The sequence below is a fragment of the Protopterus annectens genome, chromosome 12.part0 (assembly GCF_019279795.1).
Source record: "Protopterus annectens isolate FY-2018-M chromosome 12.part0, PAN1.0, whole genome shotgun sequence".
NCBI classification, from domain to species: Eukaryota; Metazoa; Chordata; order Ceratodontiformes; family Protopteridae; genus Protopterus; species Protopterus annectens.
The window spans coordinates 1428781720-1428803806 of NC_056746.1; the positions used below are offsets into that span (position 1 = coordinate 1428781720).

At 37.4% G+C, this 22087-nt stretch overlaps 1 protein-coding gene across 1 annotated transcript in view; it reads left to right on the forward strand.

The window, feature by feature from the left end:
• Nucleotides 1-1456: 1456 nt before the first annotated feature.
• The window catches only part of CCHR12.PART0H17orf67 (chromosome chr12.part0 C17orf67 homolog), an 83011-nt gene continuing 62380 nt past the window's right edge, over nt 1457-22087 (forward strand). The window contains exons 1-2 of the mRNA XM_044090578.1: nt 1457-1669; nt 2717-2817. Coding sequence (XP_043946513.1) covers nt 1615-1669; nt 2717-2817 — 156 coding nt within the window. The 5' untranslated portion in view covers nt 1457-1614. The remainder of the gene's footprint in view (nt 1670-2716; nt 2818-22087) is intronic.

Sequence of the window (22087 nt, forward strand, 5' to 3'; positions counted from 1 at the left end):
TTAAGGCTCGTACTTGAAACATTTGTATGCATGTATGTATGTATATGGTAGTAGCTGTTGATCTGGGTATGAAATGTAACGTGGCTGTGTGGAAGTAAGTCCTGCATTTGTCCCAAATAACATAACTGTTGATTTTTTTGGTGTTTACAAGTAGTATCAATTTGCTTCTGCAGAATCAGTTTCAGAGCAGCCCAAAGTGTTTTTGCGATGTAGTGATGCTCTAGTAATAAAGCTTAAGTTATGTAATTCCCATGGGAGTTCAATAAAGAATAATGAGAACAGTGGAAGTGTTAATACTGAGCCTGTGGCACCCCCATAGAGGTCGACATAGGTTTTAGGTCATTGTACTCAGTAGGCAAGTTAATGTTCTATTCTGTTCTGTAGGTAGCTATGAAAACAGTTGCACAGTTCATCTGAAAAGTGACACTTTTTAAATTTCTGTTGGACAATTTTATGATCTACACAGTCAAATACTATTTTAAGGGCTATGAAAATCTATATATCAATATCTATATCTAAATCTATATAATATATACATCTCCCAGACAGATATGTATATCTATATCTATATATGTGTCTGTGTGTGCATATGTGTGTATAAGTGTATTGGTGTCATATAAATGGCTGAATGTTCAGTTAACTGATTTTTACTTGGTGCAGATTGTGGTACAGAAGGGAGTAGCAATTTACCCTTTCTCTGTTGTTCTGCAGTCTCAAGAGATGGTATATATAATTATATTCACCATGTTTCTGTGAGGTTGCATTACAATTAATTAGTATTTGAACATTAGTGAACTAACTCATTTCATATAGACCTGTGTGTGTGTGTATGTGTGTGCACTTGAAATAATCTAATCACTAAAATGTCAACACAAAAAATTGAAAAATGAACATCAACATGTTATTGCACATGCTCTGACACATAACCTCAGAGTATGCAAGAATAAAACAGTAATCTTTTGGGGGAGAAGCCCTCCTGCACCCCCCCCCACAATATGCTAACTATATATTATAACTCTGAGATCACATAATACTGGGGAAAAGAGAATATTCCTCATCCCCAGTAATTTATGAGTCTCTCACAATTGTCAACCACCGTGTGTTGACAAAACTGATGTCGACTTTAAAGATAGTTGGCTACATTAAGGTTTCAGATACATGTATATAAGCATTTTTTATTTCCTAAAAACACATTTTATTTCCTATATCATAGGTTCCAAGAGCTGGCTGCTGCTGCCTTTCCTGGCACAGTCTATTATATAATTACAAATCTGATTTAGAGTATATCATTTTACCTAATCTTACTGTTACAATAACATACTTTAAACAGGGCTATCTCTGTGCTTTACAGTTACTATCACTGTAGTAGTGATAGTAAATTTACAGCACAGAGGTAGTCTGTTTTTCTTCTGCTGAATGAGGGTTGTAAAGCATTTTTAGACATAAATACTGAAAAAAAAGGTAGCAGATGTGTTCATAGCTTCTTCAAACCAGATTGGTCCACTGACTCCACAAACATGTGATTTCTGTAGCTGTTTAAATCAGGACACTGCACTTTCCAGGGTACTACTAATTTTGAAGCAGCAAGAGAGGAACCCAAGTAAAAGAAAAATAATGAAGAACATTTTAATTCTGTGCCTCTGTTTGGTCTTAGTGACCATTATGACAGGTAAGAATGTGAACATTTATTCATATACATATTTATGATTTTTAATCTTTCATCCAGTGGAAATGAATGATTATCAAAATCTCTTAACATCTCATTACAAGTAATATGCATGCCTTTAGCTGAATGTTGCTAGGTTAGTATACAGGCAAGCATTTATTTTTACAGTTTACCTCAAGTAACAGAAGCACTACAAACTAATTACAAACGATATTGGAGTTTTGTTATTTTAAGTGAAAAAAAATGGAACTAATTCATGGTCACATGATAAACTGCATTCTATTATACTGGCAATTCCTCAAAAATATTTAAACAAGTGTTAGTGTTTTATTTTGTATATTACTCCACTGATTTTTATGGATGTATTAAACAAGTTTAGTATTCTTATCAGTTTAAGATTGATATTACTTTATGGTACTCAAAACATATTGGATATTTTATCATTCTGCAGGTAAATGTTGGCTTATTTTGCTATTTGTACAATATGAAAACAGTTGTAGGGGGTGGTGTTTGATTTTTCATGCTAGCAATGTAAAAAGTAACTAATAGATAAAGAGTGGTTGTTGCTGTTTTATGATAGCAAAGTTTTCTGACAGCATCTGAGTTTGAAGCTAGCTTGTGCCTGTAAAGCACTACTATCTATAAATAGCAGTAATACACAGTTAAACATATGGAAAATCTAAAGAAATGTGGCTCATTAAAATATCCCCTTGTCTGTCTTTCATCAGGATTTATGTAGCTCTATATCTCTGTATACATGTAAAGAAAGTCTCAGGTATATTATTATTTATGTGAGCATATACATTTTGTTCTAATTTAAAAAGAAAAATAACTTAAGCCATTTATAAATTTTGGTCATTTCTGCTGTAAGTTGATATCCCTTGGGGCACAACTTTATGAAAGAACACTTTGTCTACTGAGAGAGAGAGAGAGAGAGAGAGAGAGAGAGAGAGAAAGTCAGTTAAGATTGATTTTACCATGCACCAGCAGAATAAACCTTTTATGCTCCTATGTAAACTCACCTTAATTTGGATTTTTCTGTTTATCTAGATGCTTCTCCAATTCTAACTGAAAAACAAGCCAAACAGCTTCTTAGAACCAGGCGTGCAGACAGACCAAGGAAAGCTGGATTTACTGATGAACCCATGAGGGTAATTTTCAGTTAAGATTTTTTAAGCCTTTGTGATTTCGCCATTTGTAATTTTTAATAATTACAGAATGAAAAGAATGACTTTAAATACTATTTATTATTTTTTAAGCACTGGTTTCTTAAAAGGAATGATTAATTTTAGTAATAATGTTTTAAAGTTTTCAAATATGAATTTAATGTATTAGATTTGTTATTTTTAATGTCTTAGACTTGTTATTAAGATAGCTTGGGGTATAAATATAGTAAGAAACTCTAGAATAAGCAAGAATTTGAAGCACAGATAGTTCATTCAGTGAATCAGATATAATATTAAGCAGATATTTGTTTAGTGTAGAGGTGGTAAAATGAAATGCAAACACCCACTTCTAGTTCTGTGTCCACAAGGTGACGCAGGTGGTAAAGGTGGAACTGGAGATTGAGGTCTTGAGCAATGCATTTGTGTAGCTCCTCAATTGTGTATGCATAGCTTTGCTGGAAGGCTGTAACCAATGTTTTTGAAACTAGGCAAATATTTGCTATAACTATAGTCACACGGCGCTTATTAACCATTCACTATGTATATATAATATTTATCATTATTAAACAATAATTAAATAAATCAGCTATTAAATAGTGTTCAGTATCTCACTTTGTTTTATAACTAGCATCTGAAACAGACATCCTGCCGGCTTAGGTTTTACATATAATTTTATTTCACATTCATCTTGGCTTAGTATCATTTTAAAAATTCTGCATCATTTATATATTTACAAAGACAGAACTTGCTTTCAGGAGATGGTAAGAATATGATTATTCTTAAGTTTCACTCTTGCAAAAACTGCAAACAGACCGGAATGCTTTCATGAAAAGTTGATCAATAATTGAATGTTAAAAAGTAGTATACATTGCATTGTTCACTTTGAAGAAAAATGTTTATATATTTTAGAATTCCATTCTTCTGTCCCCTCCCCCACTCCTCTACCAGTTGCCAGTTGGCTCATATGTTCCGTGGGATGAGAAATAGGCATCCCCAGGCTAGGCAAGAGCCCCAGTCCACATAGCACAACTGGTCTATTTACTCCCCTTCAGTGAGAGTCGGATGGTAGGGTGCAGACCTGTGAAACAGCCCACCCCTCCCCAAGTGGAGTCTCCCTCCCTCATGGCAGATCTCTGAGCTCTGCAACTCCTGCCTTGCTACCCTTGCTACAGGAAGTGTTTGTGTGTGTGTGTGTGTGTGTGTGTGTGTGTGTGTGTGTGTGTGTGTGTGTGTGTGTGTGTGTGTGAGTGTGTGTGTGTGTGTGGGGGGGCCTAAATGCATGTGTACACTGGCAACATGATCTCATAACACAAACACATTAGTTGGTATGTTATGTCCGTCATTTAAACAATAAATTTCATATTGACAATGTGCAGATTTTTGGCATATTCTATGTTCATATTTTCACTTTTCCTATCTCTCCCTGTAAGCAATACGTTTGATGGACTGGTAATTGTTTTTGAAGTATCTAGTAATTTGCTCTTCAGTATCATAAAGAAGGGTTCCTAATTTGCATTATGTGAAATTCAGACTACTGTTTTTTGCTACACTATAGCTGATCTACAGAAAAGGCCAAGCATCATAAACTAATATAGTTTAATTTCCATTCGACAGACATGGCAACATTAACATCAATTACTGGGTTTGATTGTCACAGGACTAATGAAAAAATGCAGTTCTGTGGTACTTCATTAATACAGTGAATGTCAGACAAGGAAACTTTGTAGACAGCTATAAGCTCCACTAGGCAAAGTAACAATCGCTAGCCCTGGAAGCCACTGCAAAAAATGCTATCACATATCCTAGCTGTCTCAATGATGCATGGAATATTATACCACACATCACTTCTGCAGGGAACATTACCTCATATCCCTATGCTGTTAGGAATCAGACCACATATCCCAGTACTGTAGGAAACATTATCCAATATTCCAGTGTTGTTGGAGATATTTCTGTATGTCCTAGTCCTGCAGAAATATGACCTCATATCCCAGTGCTGTTAGGAACACTACTACATATCCCACTACTGTGGAAAGTATTATCCAATATCTCAGTGTAGTGGGAGACATTTCTGTATATCCCAGTTCTGCAAGGAACATTACCTCATATCTCAGTGCTGTTAGGAACAGTAGCACATATCTTACATAAAATTATGACATGAAACAACATAAAATATATGTTAACTATGATACTCAAATAATGTCTGCAAGTTAGTGGAGCGGATTAATGTTGTGAAGTGTTAAAAAGGTGATTCATGTAGCCAAGAGGACATTTGATTGCTCCCATCCCCATTTGCTTACTGTATAACTTGGAGCAAGCCATTTGAGCAAACACATCAAAGTCACCTTTAAAAAGGGAGACTTGAGTCTACTGGGCTTATAAACTTGAAGTTGAAATGTGTATAAAAATGTGTAGTGTCTTCATCATTTCCAAGTAGAGATCTGCCACATTCAGTAGGCATTTCCCTCTTCAGCAGTTGACCTGTAGACAGGTGTAAAGAATTCATAGATGCTAACCTATCAGGCATGATGACCTTGTCAAGACAGCAGAAATAGTGTAGTAGGTGTTACCCTATCAGGTACCACACACATGGATAAAACTACAGAATTATAGGTGATACAGCACCCATGCTTTAAGAAGGTCGAATACTCTGAATTCCTATTAGGTAACATATCCCAGTGCTGCAAGGAAAATTACTTCTAATCTCAACACTAAAGAGAATATTATTCTGCATTCCATGGCTTTATGAAAAAATGACCCCCATATTGCAGTACTAAAGGAAAAAGTACTCCATATCTCAGTACTGCAGGGAAAATTATTCCATTTCTTTCTTGTTGTAAGAAACACTACTGTATCTAGTGATACAACAGAAATTATACCAGAGCCCACTGATACAGTGAATGCAATTTTAAATATCATTGTTGTAAGGAAGGATACTTATCTTCCAATATTGTAGGGAACATTGTCCCATGGCCCAGTACTGCACAGAACATTTAACACATTACTGTGATGATCAGAATATTATTCCCTATCCCAGAACTGTAAGAAACATTACCCATATGCCAGTGGTGCAGGAAGAATTATTCCTACACCAGTACTGCAGGGAACATTATGCTGTACTCCAGTGCTGTAGGGTATATTGTTTTATTTCCCGAGCCATGTTGTTCAGAATATTATTCCTTATTCCAGAGCTGCAGGAAGCATTACACATATACCAGTGCTGCAGGGACATTGCCTTATATTTAGGTTTTTATATAACACTGTGGAGTCAAATTCAATAAATGCATCTGAATTGTGCGGACATGTGTATATATATATATATATATATATATATATATATATATATATATATATATATATATATATATATATATATATAAAATCAATGGATGATACTAATGTAAAAAAGTTTTTAAAGTGTTTAAGGAGAAAGCAGTTTTAACAGATTTATTCAAATAAAGGAATACATGTTTTTATGTATAACATATTAATGAGATTTTAAAGAAACGTGGAATTTGATTTGTTAATTTTTAAAAATGATGGAGAGCTATGATTGGATATAGAATAATTAATGAGTATATAAGGAATGGAAAATGGTCACTAAGGTTGTTATATCTGATGAAGTCTATTATCAGACGAAAACGCAGTTTTTTAATAAAGCGTTCATATTGGAAATATATTGGATACATCTATTCCTTCTCCTTTTTGGCTTCTTCTATTCGGTTTCTCAGTTTTAAGGGGACCATTATCCTATATTTCAGTGCTGCAGGGGAGACTACCCCATATCCAAGTGCTGCTGGAAACATTATCCCACCACATCAGCGAACATTTCCCCCACATTCCAGTGGTACAAGAAGCATTAGTCCTAATAGGTTCATATGTATATCCTAGGCTAATGACCACCAGAGCCTTTATAATCCTAGCCATACAACCTAAACCAATTGTGTCCCCATGTAACATGGGCATCTATTTGTAGGGGTATATTAGTTAAGAGGTTACTAAAGGTTAAGTTGGAAGGTATGATGGTTAGGGAATATTTACTGCTGGCCTATGTCTATCAGAGACTTGAGGGCTAGACTGGTGGTAAGTTTTCAGTTTCCCATCAAATGGTCAAGGTTATGTTTGAATAGGGTTAGGGATGGACTTTGCTCCACATGGCTGGGGAGTCTGTTCCAGAGCATTGCAATCCTTTGAGACATATCTTTCTCACTAGCATCTTCTGATTGTGTTGCTAGTAAAGTTTAAGTAATTGGATCTAGTGTTCCTGGTGTTATTCATTTTGCGGATATGCAAAAGTTCCATCAGGGCTGGATGTGAGGATGCCTTATATGCCAGGCATAGATTGCCTCTCAGTATCATGTAGGAGATGGAGTATAGAGCTAGGGCTTTAAGATGATCTGTATAGAACAGTGTGTTAATACCCTGGGCTGTCTTGATGAGGAGCCTCTGTGGGCATTCCAGCTGTTGCATATGCCTGGTCAGGTAACTGCTGAAGGGGCATTGTACTCAATGATGAGTCTGATAAGGGATGAGTAAAGTGGTACTCTAACTTCCTTGCACTCGGATGACATACCCTTACAAGTTGAACAAAATAGAATGATTTTCTTACTACCTTGACTACGTGTTGGCCAAAGACCAGATTACTGTCTATATATATGTTCCCAAATCTCTAATTTCTGGGACAGCTCTTAGAGGCTGTCTTATTGATGGAGTAATTAAACTGGGTGGACCTGTTCCCAAGATGCATGTTAATGCACATCTTGCCATTAAGTTTTAATCCATGGCATTGGCACCAGTCATTTGTCTGTGTTAGACCCTGTTGCAAGATGTTACTGTCATGGGGGCAATGTGTGATAGTTCCCAATTTATAGTCGTGTGCGAGCCAGCTGGCAATCCAGTGAGTTATGTAGGGGGTTATGGCTAGTTTAGGGAGTTGGTCAACAATAACTATCCTAGTACTTCAGGGAAGGTTATTTTGTGCCCCGCTGCTGCAGGATACATTGTCCAGTTTCACAGTCCTGAAGGCAACATTTCCAATGTCTCTGTGTTTAAAAGGCATTACTCAGTTATTAGTAACCTGGTATATAGTTAAATGCCCAAATTCTCCACAACTTGCTTATTTTGTGAAGATTAGTTTATATGATTAAATATCAATTTTAAGAAACATATGGCTGCCTATATTCACACACACACACACACACACACACTCACACACATATATATATATATATATATATATATATATATATATGGTTTACTATCATAATTTCAAAGACAAATCAGTTGACTACACTATGTTCGATCACGGAAAGTCGAACATGGCAATGTCAAACTTCAAAAGCAAGCCTAGGAATGGGTTTTAACATGGGTCAAGATAGGGGTGAGGTTTGTAGTTCAGCAATAGCAGTGAACCCCTATCTCGACCCATGTTAAAACCCATTTCTAGGCTTGCTTTTGAAGTTCGACATTGCCGTGTTCGACTATCCATGGTCGAACATAGTGCGGTCGACCGAGTTGTCTTCGAAATTATGATAGTAAACCTATATACATATATATATAGGTTCATAGGTTCATAGGTAGGTACTAGGCTATTGGCCCTAGGGCCTATATAAGCCTAGCCAAAGGTACCCTGGCTTTCGCCATCCAAGAAAATTATTTTCCTGTGCCACTGTCGAGCAGAGCCACAGAAGTGATCCCCGGGGTGAATTTCCTATCTCCCATCCAATCATCAAGATTTTTCTTGAACAGTGCTAATGAGGAGCTTTGTTTGATATAGATAGGTAGCTTGTTCCAGAGTATGGGAAGTCTCTGGGACAGGAATCTATCCCTCCAGCATGTTCTGTTTATTGTGGTGACGAGGTTTAGGTCCCTAGAGCGTGTAGCTCGTAGGGATTGGGATTTCTTTAAGTGGAGCATGTCTAAAATCCCTGGGCTTGACATAGCTTTATGTGTTAGGCAGAGATCACCTCTGAGTAGGCGATATGCAATGGAGTAAAGCTGCAGTTTTTTGAGACGGTTTGCATAGGGCATCTCTTTGAGGCCGGTAATTCTCTTTGTGAGGTATTTCTGTGGCCTTTCCAGTTGTTGTAGATGTCTTGTGAGGTACATACCAAAAGGGGCATTGTACTCTATAATGGATCTAATGAGTGATGGGTAGAGGGGAACAATGACCTCTTTTTTCCTGGATGAGAAACCTTTTGTGATGAGGTGTGTCACATAGAAGGATTTTCTGACTACTGTGGCGATGTGATTATCAAAGGAGTGACTACTGTCCACCTGTGTCCCCAAGGTCTCTTATCACACTTTTGGTGTTAAGTAGACTACCACCTATGTGGTAGTTCATGGGTACTGAGTTTTTACCAAAAGGAATGACAATGCACTTTTTGGCATTGAGCTTGAGGCCATGTCTTTGACACCAGGCATCTGTCTCAGCATGGCCCTTTTGTAGGATGCCCACATCTTTTGGAGTTTTGATTATGGCTCCTAGTTTGCAGTCATCTGCGAACTTCATTAGCCAAAGACCTTCTGTGTTGGCCTGTACTTCAGAGAAGTAGATACCAAACAGGAGAGGACCCAGGACTGAGCTGGGGAGAACAGACTTCCCCTTTCCCAAGCAAAAGTTCCCAGTTCATCCTATTGAATTCCTAAGTCTTACACAATCTGAGAATACAGAATGTCTTTGGCATGTTAGAGCTGTCCCAGGGCCTACTTTTACTGGCACATGACTGGTACACCTGTCATGGAAGACAGCCAGGGGTATGGTCACTAGGTTCCCAAACCATCTCAGCTGGGTTCCCTGAACCTGGAAAAACACTGCTTCTACTCAAAGATCCTTCTAGACTGCTGAGATTATTTTATCACTTATAGTGAGCCCAGCAACCCTCCAAAGCAAGAAAAGGTTATATACTTTATATAATGGTAGGTATACTTGGAAAAGTCATTTGTCATTAACGTCAAAGACCTAGATCACCAGAAATGCTCAGCCACAGGATACAGCATTCTCAGGCTACCTTTGCATCTTCTCATTTCCACGATTTCCAGTGACGTTCTCTAATATTCACCAGTTTCTGACCAAGCAAACAATATCATAGTGAATATACTCAGCCAGCAAGACCTTCCCATATCCAAACAGAGGGGAGAAATGACTGTTGATTAACAGTGATTGAATTTTCTAATTAAATCCAGCATTATGGCACGTATATAAGTTTTGTATCTGGCTTTGGAGAAACCAATCTTTCAATCTTACATTAGGTAAGTATGTCATTTTTTAATTTATTTTTGTTGACTAGGAAAGTCCGATGGCATAGATCTTTTTTAAAATGAAAATACAATATAATACACCATTTACACTCATAATATTCACAATTGACAAATGTATAATTGTACTGATTACTGAATTTCAGAAAAATGCATTATAGTTCAGTGAGGTACAAGGTTAATAAAGGTATGGAATTTTGTGTCTGGTGTAAGAGTAGGCAGATCTGAACTTATAAATATTTTAGCCAGCTTTAAGATGGAGTATTAAAGTTTAGTAAGGATGTCACAAGGTGGTAGGATGCGAGAGTATAGAGTAAAGGTGTGAGTGGAAGAGTAGGGAGTATGATGATATAGAGGTAGCAAGAGGCTGCTGATGGTGTAAGAGGAACATTAGCTTTAGTAATAGACAACAGGGTTACGCATGGGAAAAGTACGATTAGTCAAGAGGGGGTAGAGATAATAGTGGGGTGAGATGGGGTATGCTATGATAGACAGTGAATGTAGTTAGTGGGAGTTAGGTTAGTAGTAGTGGAAGGGGATGGGTTATGTGTTAAGAATTTTTGTAGGTACTGAATAGTGAGTTGAGGTGATAGAACAGTGGGGTGATAAAGAGATAGAGACATATACAGTGGGGTGGTCTCCAGTGGGGAGCTAAGGATGCAGGTGGAAGAGGGATATGAGATAAAGGGAAAGTGATGGTATAGAGATAGGAGATGACTTTGAATTTCACAAGTTGCCATTGGTTAAGAGATGGCAAATGGTTATGACTTAGTATGGTTAACACAACCAGGTGTTATTAAGGTGTTGTCTGAGCTTTGAAAATAATTTATGCTCTACTTTGATTGAGTGAGGGATATTGTTCCAGAATTTGGAGATGCTGTTGAAGTATTGAGAGTCCCCAGCAGTAGTATCGGATTTGGTGACTTGCAAGAGGGCTTTGTTATTTAATCTTAGGTGTCTACTGTTGTATTAGAATTGGAGTGTAATATAACTTTTGTATATGCTTAAGAAGAATTCAGTATTTATTATTGTGTAGGACAGAGTTACTAGGTACACTTCCTGCGTGTTTGGTCTATGGAAAAGTACCTTTTATCACCACAGCTAAATGGACCTGGGAGCAGTGTCCATTTTGCAGTGTTTATTTAGCAAAGTACTCAGTGAGGACACATTGTGGAAAAGGTCGACAGAAGAAGTGAAAGCTCTTCTGGAATGATCTTTTCATGACTCTGGCAACCCATTCTCTTCTTTATTGTTCTTTTTTTTTTTTTAACATAAAAAAAACTTTGTTGAATAAATTAATATCATAAGCCAAGATACCCACCACTAAACACATGAAAAGTCATAATTCAAAAAAATAATAAAACATCACACTAGCATGCTTAAGACGACAGGAATATAAACTATTATAGGGCACCAAGTTTACACAAACCACTCTAAAAATGACCTTGGTAAAAGTGCCTCAACAACATTTCAATGATCCTAATATATTAGACATTCAATTAAGAAGCATAAACCTTATATAGAAACTTAAACCATAGTCTGGTATAGGAATTTGGCAAGGTCCACTGTTTAAAACTATCAAAATCCCTTAAGTTTGGAGTCAAAATCCCTTAAGTTTGGAGTAAAGCAATTCTCAGTAGCATGAATGAGACCTCCTTGTTTATTCAACCATTCATATGCTTCAGATACACAAAGAATAACTGAAAGCTGGAAAAGCCACTCAAAAAAGAAACCTCTCCTAATGCTTTAAGTGAAGAATCATTAAGCATAAGAAAAAATAAATTGGAAAAGGGGACTGAAATCTGAAAACAGGTTATTATATTATTTCTTCTCCATGGAAGTTACTGTTACCAAAACAGCCTTTCCCATGTCAAAAACCTTAACTTTGAGGAAGGGATAGTTTTTCAAACAAATACAATTCCCATGAGGGAATGTATCCCTGATGATGCAGAAGAAAGAATCTCTTCAAGAAGACCTTATGGAGTTTAAAAGAAGATAAAGAAGATAACTCCTGCCTCTAATCATTAAATAACATAGCCCACCATCACACATTTCTGAATAGTAGAGACAAGGCTGAAGACTGATTAATGTTGTGCAACAAAACCCAGATTATGAACCTTTGTCACTTGGTTAGTTTTTTTAGTAGAAGGCTTCTATGAAGATGACAGAATAGCTGCCATAAACCCACTGATCATTGGCTATAAGTGAAAGTAGACCAGACCTGTTTATAATCTTACGGTTTGAATGTTTGAGTGTAAAACAGGAACATCTTGAGGGTCTGCCTGAGAGGAGGTTACACATGAACTTCACCTGTCTGGGTTAGAAGGGATCCACTAGAATTACCCTGATCCTATGACATGTTGCCTTTAGAATGAACTTTGTCATGTAAGGAAATGGGGCAAAGCATAAAGCAAACCCTGAGGCCATTCCTTGACTAACTCAACCTTATTTTTTAGATGGTTGGGTACAGGGATGAGAGAGATAGAAATATAAGAAAATAACAAAAACTTCCAACAGGGAAAAACTAGTATTTATGCCTTTTTTGCCTTAATACATGACTTCCAAGTTGAGGTTTCTAGCTTTAATTGTTGGAAGTCTTTGTTGTTTATTATATTTATTTATTTGGATGTTATTTGTATATGTGAGAGAAAAATAAACAAAAACATTGGGGACCTACAGACACTAGATCCTACCCAGTTCGGCTTTGTCAAGGGAAGATCCTGCCTTTTGAACCTGGTTGACTTCTTCGAAACAGTCACCAAAGCCATAGATGAAGGGAAGGTAGTCCACACAGCCTATCTGGACCTTGCAAAGGCATTTGACACAATACCCCACTCGGGCATTATAGATAAGCTAGCCAGCTTAAATATAAACCCCTACATCACAAGATGGGTCGCAAACTGGCTCAAAGACAGAACCCACAGAGTGAGAGTTGCTGGAGCCATGTCAGACTCGAAACCAGTCACAAGTGGCATCCCACAGGGTTCTGTCCTGGGACCACTCTTGTTCGGTATATACTTTTCCGAGGTACAGGCAAATGCGGGAGGACTATGGCTCACCAAGTTCGCAGACGACTGCAAACTGGGCGCCATAATTAACTCTCCAGCTGACACAAACATCCTTCAAAAAGGTCTCACAGAGACAGATAACTGGTGCCAGTGCCATGGTTTAAAGCTAAATGCCAAAAAATGTATAGTCATACCCTTTGGCAAAAACAATGTGCCCACAAATTACCACATAGGCGGAAACCCATTAAGTACAGAGAAAGTTATTAGGGACCTGGGGACCCAAGTTGATAGCAATCTCTCCTTTGAAAACCACATTCTCAAAGGGGTTAGAAAGACCTTCTACATAGCCCACCTCATCATGAAGGGTTTCACATCTAGATCAAGAGAGGTAATCGTGCCCCTTTATTCATCCCTCATCAGGCCCATCATAGAATACAATGCCCCTTTTGGGATGTACCTTACCTGACACCTGCAGCAATTAGAAAGACCCCAAAAGTATCTCACCAAGAGGATCAAGGGTCTCAAACAGATACCATATGCTGCTCGGTTAAAAAAACTCCAGCTCTACTCAGTTGCATACCGCCTACTTCGAGGCGATCTATGCCTGACATACAAAGCTATGTCAAATCCAGAATTAATGGACATGCTCCACCTCAGTAAATCTAAATCCCTTAGAGCCACACGCTCAAGGGACTTGAACCTCAGCACAGAAATAAATAGAACTTGCTGGAGGGACAGGTTCATAACCCAGAGGCTTTTTTTTTTTTTTTCCTTTTTTGTATAAGAAATACCATTATTTCATTATTTAAATATTTAAATACAATTTTCTAACCACAATTTTATAAAGGTGCCTTATAATATTATATTCCCAGTGCATATCAAATACATAATGGATTATTAACTAACTCCATAAATAAAAATAAATGAATAAATAAATAAATAAACAAAAAAATTATATTTTATAAATTATTCATTTGCTATAGTATTAGCTACATAAATGTAAATAATTCAAACACTTAATTCCAAATTTAACCCATAAGGTTTCAGCGTGTTATACTTCAGAATCATTCTAGTTTCCAATTCCAGTAATTTTTGGATATAGATATCCCCACTTTCAGAACAAAAAGGTTTGCCCAAAATACAGAATTTTAAACTATTAGGGCAACCACCATGTTTTTCAAAAAAGTGCTTGGCCACAGGACTCATCTCATTATGATTTTTAATGTCTTTTAGATGTTCCAAAATGCGGATTCGAACCATTCTTTTAGTTTGTCCTATGTACCATACATTCACACAAGAACAACCCAAAATATAGACTACCCCCACTGATTTACAATTGAAACGATGTTTGGGAAAAAATGTAATACCATTAATCCTGGTAATATTACTAACTTTCTCACAAAGGCTACAATTCCCACATGGGTAGGTACCTAATGAAAAACTCACTCTTTCATCACCTTTTTTATAGTTTAATAACTCCTTCAAATTTTTCCCTTTCTTATATGAAAAAGTTATATGTTTTGGAAACAGATGGCCTATGTTTTCATCCTCATAAATTAAATGCCAATATTTCCTCACAATTTTAGTTAATTCCTCAGATAAAGGTGAAAATTTTGTAACATAAAATAATTTTCCTTCATTAATTTCTTCATTATTTATTCCTATCATCTTGGATACAAAACACTTTTGTCTCTCCTGTTTCCCATCCATTTTCAAATGTTTCATTTGATAAGCGATACCTAATACTTTATTTTTACATGTTAATAAATGATCCTTACTATAACCCCTCTTAATCAACCTAGATTCCACTTCACTTAATTCTTGATGCCTCTCATTTTCATCACTCGTATGGTCAAAAATCCTTTGAAATTCACCCAAAGGTAATGACCGTATTAAATGTTCAGGGTGCATGCTCTCTGCATGTAAAAACATGTTTACTGAAGTATCCTTTCTATAGGGTCTAAAACCAATATTTTCATCTTTATGATATAAAGTTATATCTAAGAAGTTGATTTTGTCCCTACTATATTCAAAGGAAAAATTCAAACCATGATTGTTGTTATTCAAATTATCAAAAAATTCAAAATATTCAGTAATGTCCCCCCTACATATCAAAAAGAGGTCATCAGTGTATCGCTTGTAGAATATTACATTTTTCCTATAAAAGGTAGTTGTATAAATGAATGAATGATTTTTCAAAAAATCCCATATACATAATGGCATATGAGGGCGCAAAAGCAGCCCCCATAGCCGTTCCTTTTAGTTGCAGAAAAAAATCATTATTAAAACAAAAATAATTATGCGTGAGACAAAATTCTAATATTTGTATCAAAAATGTAGTTCTAGGTCCATCTCCTAACATCTCCTGAACAGCTTCTAACCCCCATCTTCTATTAATATTGGTATATAACGACTTCACATCTATTGTTACCCAGTAATAACTATTATTCCATTTTATATGGCAAAGTTCATTCAATAAATCCTGGGTATTCAATATGTGTGCTGTTATTTTAGATAAATGTATTTTCAAATGGAAGTCCAAAAATATATTCACTTTACTAAGAAAGGAACCTATTCCTGACACTATTGGCCTTCCTGGTGGTTTTTCCAGACATTTATGCACTTTAGGTAAGGCATAAAGTGTCGGTGTCACAGGTTTCTTAACAAATAGCTTTCCAACATCAGCATGATGGTTTGTGTTTTCTTAAACCTTCCCAAGTGCCTCCAACAGTAGACAGCTGAAGTGGATGACGATAATGCTATGCCCTTCCCTGACCATGACCTTTAGGATGTCATTGCTTCCAATCACCATTGAGCCAGTAGTGCTGCTTGTACCAGCGTTAGACCACATTCAGCTCTTTGTAACTGTGTGCTCCTTCATGGGCAGTGCAAAAGTGGCTTTTACTGGCTCCTCTGCATATTGAAAAAGAAACCCTAGAGAGAATGAAATGCCACCCAGGCAACGGAAAGGAATTGCCTTTTTTCTTAATGATCAGTTTCATGGCCAAACAATGACAGCCCCTTAAAGGGTTTATCCATAAATATCATCTTTGTGTCATTCATAAAGGATGTGGAGTACAGCCATATGTGCCACCTATGCCAGATGTGGTTATGCCAGATCCTGTTGTCCCTGCAGCTCCTTCTCTAGAGATCATCATTGCATGCAACACATACAATGAGGCTGCTGACTGGACAGGATACTGAAGTCTGACTGAGATGTTTGTCACTGATGGGTCCTTCAAGCAGGCCTTCTTATTGGCATGTAATATTTCATGCAATATATCACTTTGAAAGTAGAGCATCTGTGTAAGGTAGTTTAGTACCCCGAGACACAAATGTTAAAAATGCAAAGGTCTGCTTCCCTGGCTTGTTCCCAACCCTACAATACTTGCCATGAGGGGCAGAGTGTGTTTGAGTGAGAAACAGGTTTCATCCCCGCATTGGCTAAAGCAATAGTTAAGCATTATAAACTAAGAATCAGTCCAGCATGTGTCCAAGAAGGAAACTGTTTTAAATTTTGAGACGGATAAATGTGAGTCCCTTGGTAGTGAGACAGAATGTGCAGAAATATGGACTCAGATATACTAAAAGTCAGAGATTGCGTCTCCGACTATTCCAACTATTCCCTTTTCTTTGAAATGTGGCAGCCTCCGATAAGTCATTCACCATAATAAGGTCATGTTCACTACTAATTAAAAATGGTGCATGTATACCCCACTACCACGAGCAAAAAAGTGCATGCATACACATCCATGACCGGAAGGTCACACTTCCACGTAAAGGATAAAAGGGCAACAAGGTCAAGTAGGACAAAAAGTGCATGCATACTTAACTTTCACAACAAGGTCAAATTCCCAAATAAAGAATAAAAGATGCATGAATATGCTTCTAGCACAATGACACATTATTTAATAAGGGCAAAGGTTCTGTAAATGCTCTTCCACCAGAACAAGAAACAATAATTTATACGAATAAAATGTGTATGTATACCTCTCCAACACAGTAGTTTCAGATCAAGGTCACATTCCTTGCTAGTGATAAAAGGGTCATGTAGAACTTGTGCTACAAGACAGGAACATTGTGTAATAAGGATTTTAGTTGTATGTAAATCCCTCTACCACAAGAAGGTCACATTTCCTAAAAAAATTAGAAACTTTGCATTTATACTCTCATACCACAGCAAAGTCACATTTCCTACTAAGGATAAAAGATACTTTTCTATCCTTCCAGCACAATAAGGCCATATTCCCTACTGAAAATAAAAGGTACATGTATGCCCTTCACCACAATACTGTCACATTCTCTACTAAGAATAAAAGGTGCACAAATACAATACCACAGCAGCAAGGCTGCATTCCTACTAATAAAGAAAGTTACACATTTGTTAATTTGAATAAAAAAATGCATGTGTACCACTCCACCTCATTAAGATTGCATTCTCTAGTTAGGAAAAAAAGTGCATTTATAATCTTCAACCACATCAAGGCTACATTCCATTATAAGGATAAAAGCTGCACGTATACAACACCACAGTGTCACTTAAGGATAAGAGGTGCATGTATACAACACTACAAGGTCACATTATTGACTAAGGATAAGACATGAATGTATACAACAGCATGTGGTCACTTCTCCAACTAAGGATAAAAGGTGCATGTATATAACACCACAAAGTCACTTTACCGACTAAGGATAGGAGGTGCATGTATACAATTAAACAAGGTCACTTTACCAAGTAAAGATAAGAGGTGCATGTATTCAAGACCACGCTGTCATTTTACCGACTAAGGATAAAAGGTGAATGTATACAAAACCACAGGGTCCCTTTATGGACTAAACACAAAAGATGCATGTATACGATGCCACAAGTTCACTTTACTGATTAAGGATAAAAGGCGCATGTACAGAGCACCATAAGGTCACTTGACCAACTAATAATAAAAAGTGCATGTACACAACACCACAAGGTCATTTAACTGACTAAGGATAAAAGGTACATACGTACCACTCCATCACAATGAGGTAACATTCTGCACTAAAGATAAAAGGTGCATACGTACCACTCCATCACAATGAGGTAACATTCCTTACTAAGGATAAAAGGTACATACGTACCACTCCATCACAATGAGGTAACATTCTGCACTAAGGATAAAAGGTGCATACGTATCACTCCATCACAATGAGGTAACATTCTGCACTAAGGATAAAAGGTACATACGTACCACTCCATCACAATGAGGTAACATTCTGCACTAAGGATAAAAGGTACATACGTACCACTCCATCACAATGAGGTAACATTCTGCACTAAGGATAAAAGGTACATACGTACCACTCCATCACAATGAGGTAACATTCTGCACTAAGGATAAAAGGTACATACGTACCACTCCATCACAATGAGGTAACATTCTGCACTAAGGATAAAATGTGCATATGTATCACTCCATCACAATGAGGTAACATTCTGCACTAAGGATAAAAGGTACATACGTACCACTCCATCACAATGAGGTAACATTCTGCACTAAGGATAAAAGGTACAAATGTACCACTCCATCACAATGAGGTAACATTCTGCACTAAGGATAAAAGGTGCATACGTATCACTCCATCACAATGAGGTAACATTCTGCACTAAGGATAAAAGGTGCATACGTACCACTCCATCACAATGAGGTAACATTCTGCACTAAGGATAAAAGGTACATACGTATCACTCCATCACAATGAGGTAACATTCTGCAGTAAGGATAAAAGGTGCATACGTACCACTCCATCACAATGAGGTAACATTCTGCACTAAGGATAAAAGGTGCATACGTACCACTCCATCACAATGAGGTAACATTCTGCACTAAGGATAAAAGGAGCATACGTATCACTCCATCACAATGAGGTAACATTCTGCACTAAGGATAAAAGGTACATACGTACCACTCCATCACAATGAGGTAACATTCTGCACTAAGGATAAAAGGTGCATACGTATCACTCCATCACAATGAGGTAACATTCCTTACTAAGGATAAAAGGTACATACATATCACTCCATCACAATGAGGTAACATTCTGCACTAAGGATAAAAGGTACATACGTACCACTCCATCACAATGAGGTAACATTCTGCACTAAGGATAAAAGGTACATATGTATCACTCCATCACAATGAGGTAACATTCTGCACTAAGGATAAAAGGTGCATACGTACCACTCCATCACAATGAGGTAACATTCTGCAGTAAGGATAAAAGGTGCATACGTATCACTCCATCACAATGAGGTAACATTCCTTACTAAGGATAAAAGGTACATACATATCACTCCATCACAATGAGGTAACATTCTGCACTAAGGATAAAAGGTACATACGTACCACTCCATCACAATGAGGTAACATTCTGCACTAAGGATAAAAGGTACATACGTATCACTCCATCACAATGAGTTAACATTCTGCACTAAGGATAAAAGGTGCATACGTACCACTCCATCACAATGAGGTAACATTCTGCACTAAGGATAAAAGGTACATACGTATCACTCCATCACAATGAGATAACATTCTGCACTAAGGATAAAAGGTGCATACGTACCACTCCATCACAATGAGGTAACATTCTGCACTAAGGATAAAAGGTGCATACGGATCACTCCATCACAATGAGGTAACATTCTGCACTAAGGATAAAAGGTACATACGTATCACTCCATCACAATGAGGTAACATTCTGCACTAAAGATAAAAGGTGCATACGTATCACTCCATCACAATGAGGTAACATTCTGCACTAAGGATAAAAGGTGCATACGTATCACTCCATCACAATGAGGTAACATTCTGCATTAAGGATAAAAGGTGCATACGTATCACTCCATCACAATGAGGTAACATTCTGCACTAAGGATAAAAGGTGCATACGTACCACTCCATCACAATGAGGTAACATTCTGCACTAAGGATAAAAGGTGCATACATATCACTCCATCACAATGAGGTAACATTCCTTACTAAGGATAAAAGGTGCATACGTACCACTCCATCACAATGAGGTAACATTCTGCACTAAGGATAAAAGGTACATACGTATCACTCCATCACAATGAGGTAACATTCTGCACTAAGGATAAAAGGTGCATACGTACCACTCCATCACAATGAGGTAACATTCTGCACTAAGGATAAAAGGTACATACGTACCACTCCATCACAATGAGGTAACATTCCTTACTAAGGATAAAAGGTGCATACGTACCACTCCATCACAATGAGGTAACATTCTGCACTAAGGATAAAAGGTGCATACGTATCACTCCATCACAATGAGGTAACATTCTGCACTAAGGATAAAAGGTGCATACGTATCACTCCATCACAATGAGGCAACATTCCTTACTAAGGATAAAAGGTGCATACGTACCACTCCATCACAATGAGGTAACATTCCTTACTAAGGATAAAAGGTACATACGTACCACTCCATCACAATGAGGTAACAATCTGCACTAAGGATAAAAGGTACATACGTATCACTCCATCACAATGAGGTAACATTCTGCACTAAGGATAAAAGGTGCATACGTACCACTCCATCACAATGAGGTAACATTCTGCAGTAAGGATAAAAGGTGCATACGTATCACTCCATCACAATGAGGTAACATTCCTTACTAAGGATAAAAGGTACATACATATCACTCCATCACAATGAGGTAACATTCTGCACTAAGGATAAAAGGTACATACGTACCACTCCATCACAATGAGGTAACATTCTGCACTAAGGATAAAAGGTGCATACGTATCACTCCATCACAATGAGGTAACATTCTGCACTAAGGATAAAAGGTGCATACGTACCACTCCATCACAATGAGGTAGCATTCTGCACTAAGGATAAAAGGTACATACGTATCACTCCATCACAATGAGGTAACATTCTGCACTAAGGATAAAAGGTGCATACGTACCACTCCATCACAATGAGGTAACATTCTGCACTAAGGATAAAAGGTGCATACGTACCACTCCATCACAATGAGGTAACATTCTGCACTAAGGATAAAAGGTACATATGTATCACTCCATCACAATGAGGTAACATTCTGCACTAAGGATAAAAGGTGCATACGTATCACTCCATCACAATGAGGTAACATTCTGCACTAAGGATAAAAGGTGCATATGTATCACTCCATCACAATGAGGTAACATTCTGCACTAAGGATAAAAGGTGCATACGTATCACTCCATCACAATGAGGTAACATTCTGCACTAAGGATAAAAGGTGCATACGTACCACTCCATCACAATGAGGTAACATTCTGCACTAAGGATAAAAGGTGCATACGTATCACTCCATCACAATGAGGTAACATTCCTTACTAAGGATAAAAGGTGCATACGTACCACTCCATCACAATGAGGTAACATTCTGCACTAAGGATAAAAGGTACATACGTATCACTCCATCACAATGAGGTAACATTCTGCACTAAGGATAAAAGGTGCATACGTACCACTCCATCACAATGAGGTAACATTCTGCACTAAGGATAAAAGGTACATACGTACCACTCCATCACAATGAGGTAACATTCTGCACTAAGGATAAAAGGTGCATACGTATCACTCCATCACAATGAGGTAACATTCCTTACTAAGGATAAAAGGTGCATACGTACCACTCCATCACAATGAGGTGATATTCTGCACTAAGGATAAAAGGTGCATACGTATCACTCCATCACAATGAGGTAACATTCTGCACTAAGGATAAAAGGTGCATACGTATCACTCCATCACAATGAGGTAACATTTCTTACTAAGGATAAAAGGTGCATATGCATTCACTCCATCACAATGAGGTAACATTCTGCACTAAGGATAAAAGGTACATACGTACCACTCCATCACAATGAGGTAACATTCTACACTAAGGATAAAAGGTACATACGTATCACTCCATCACAATGAGGTAACAT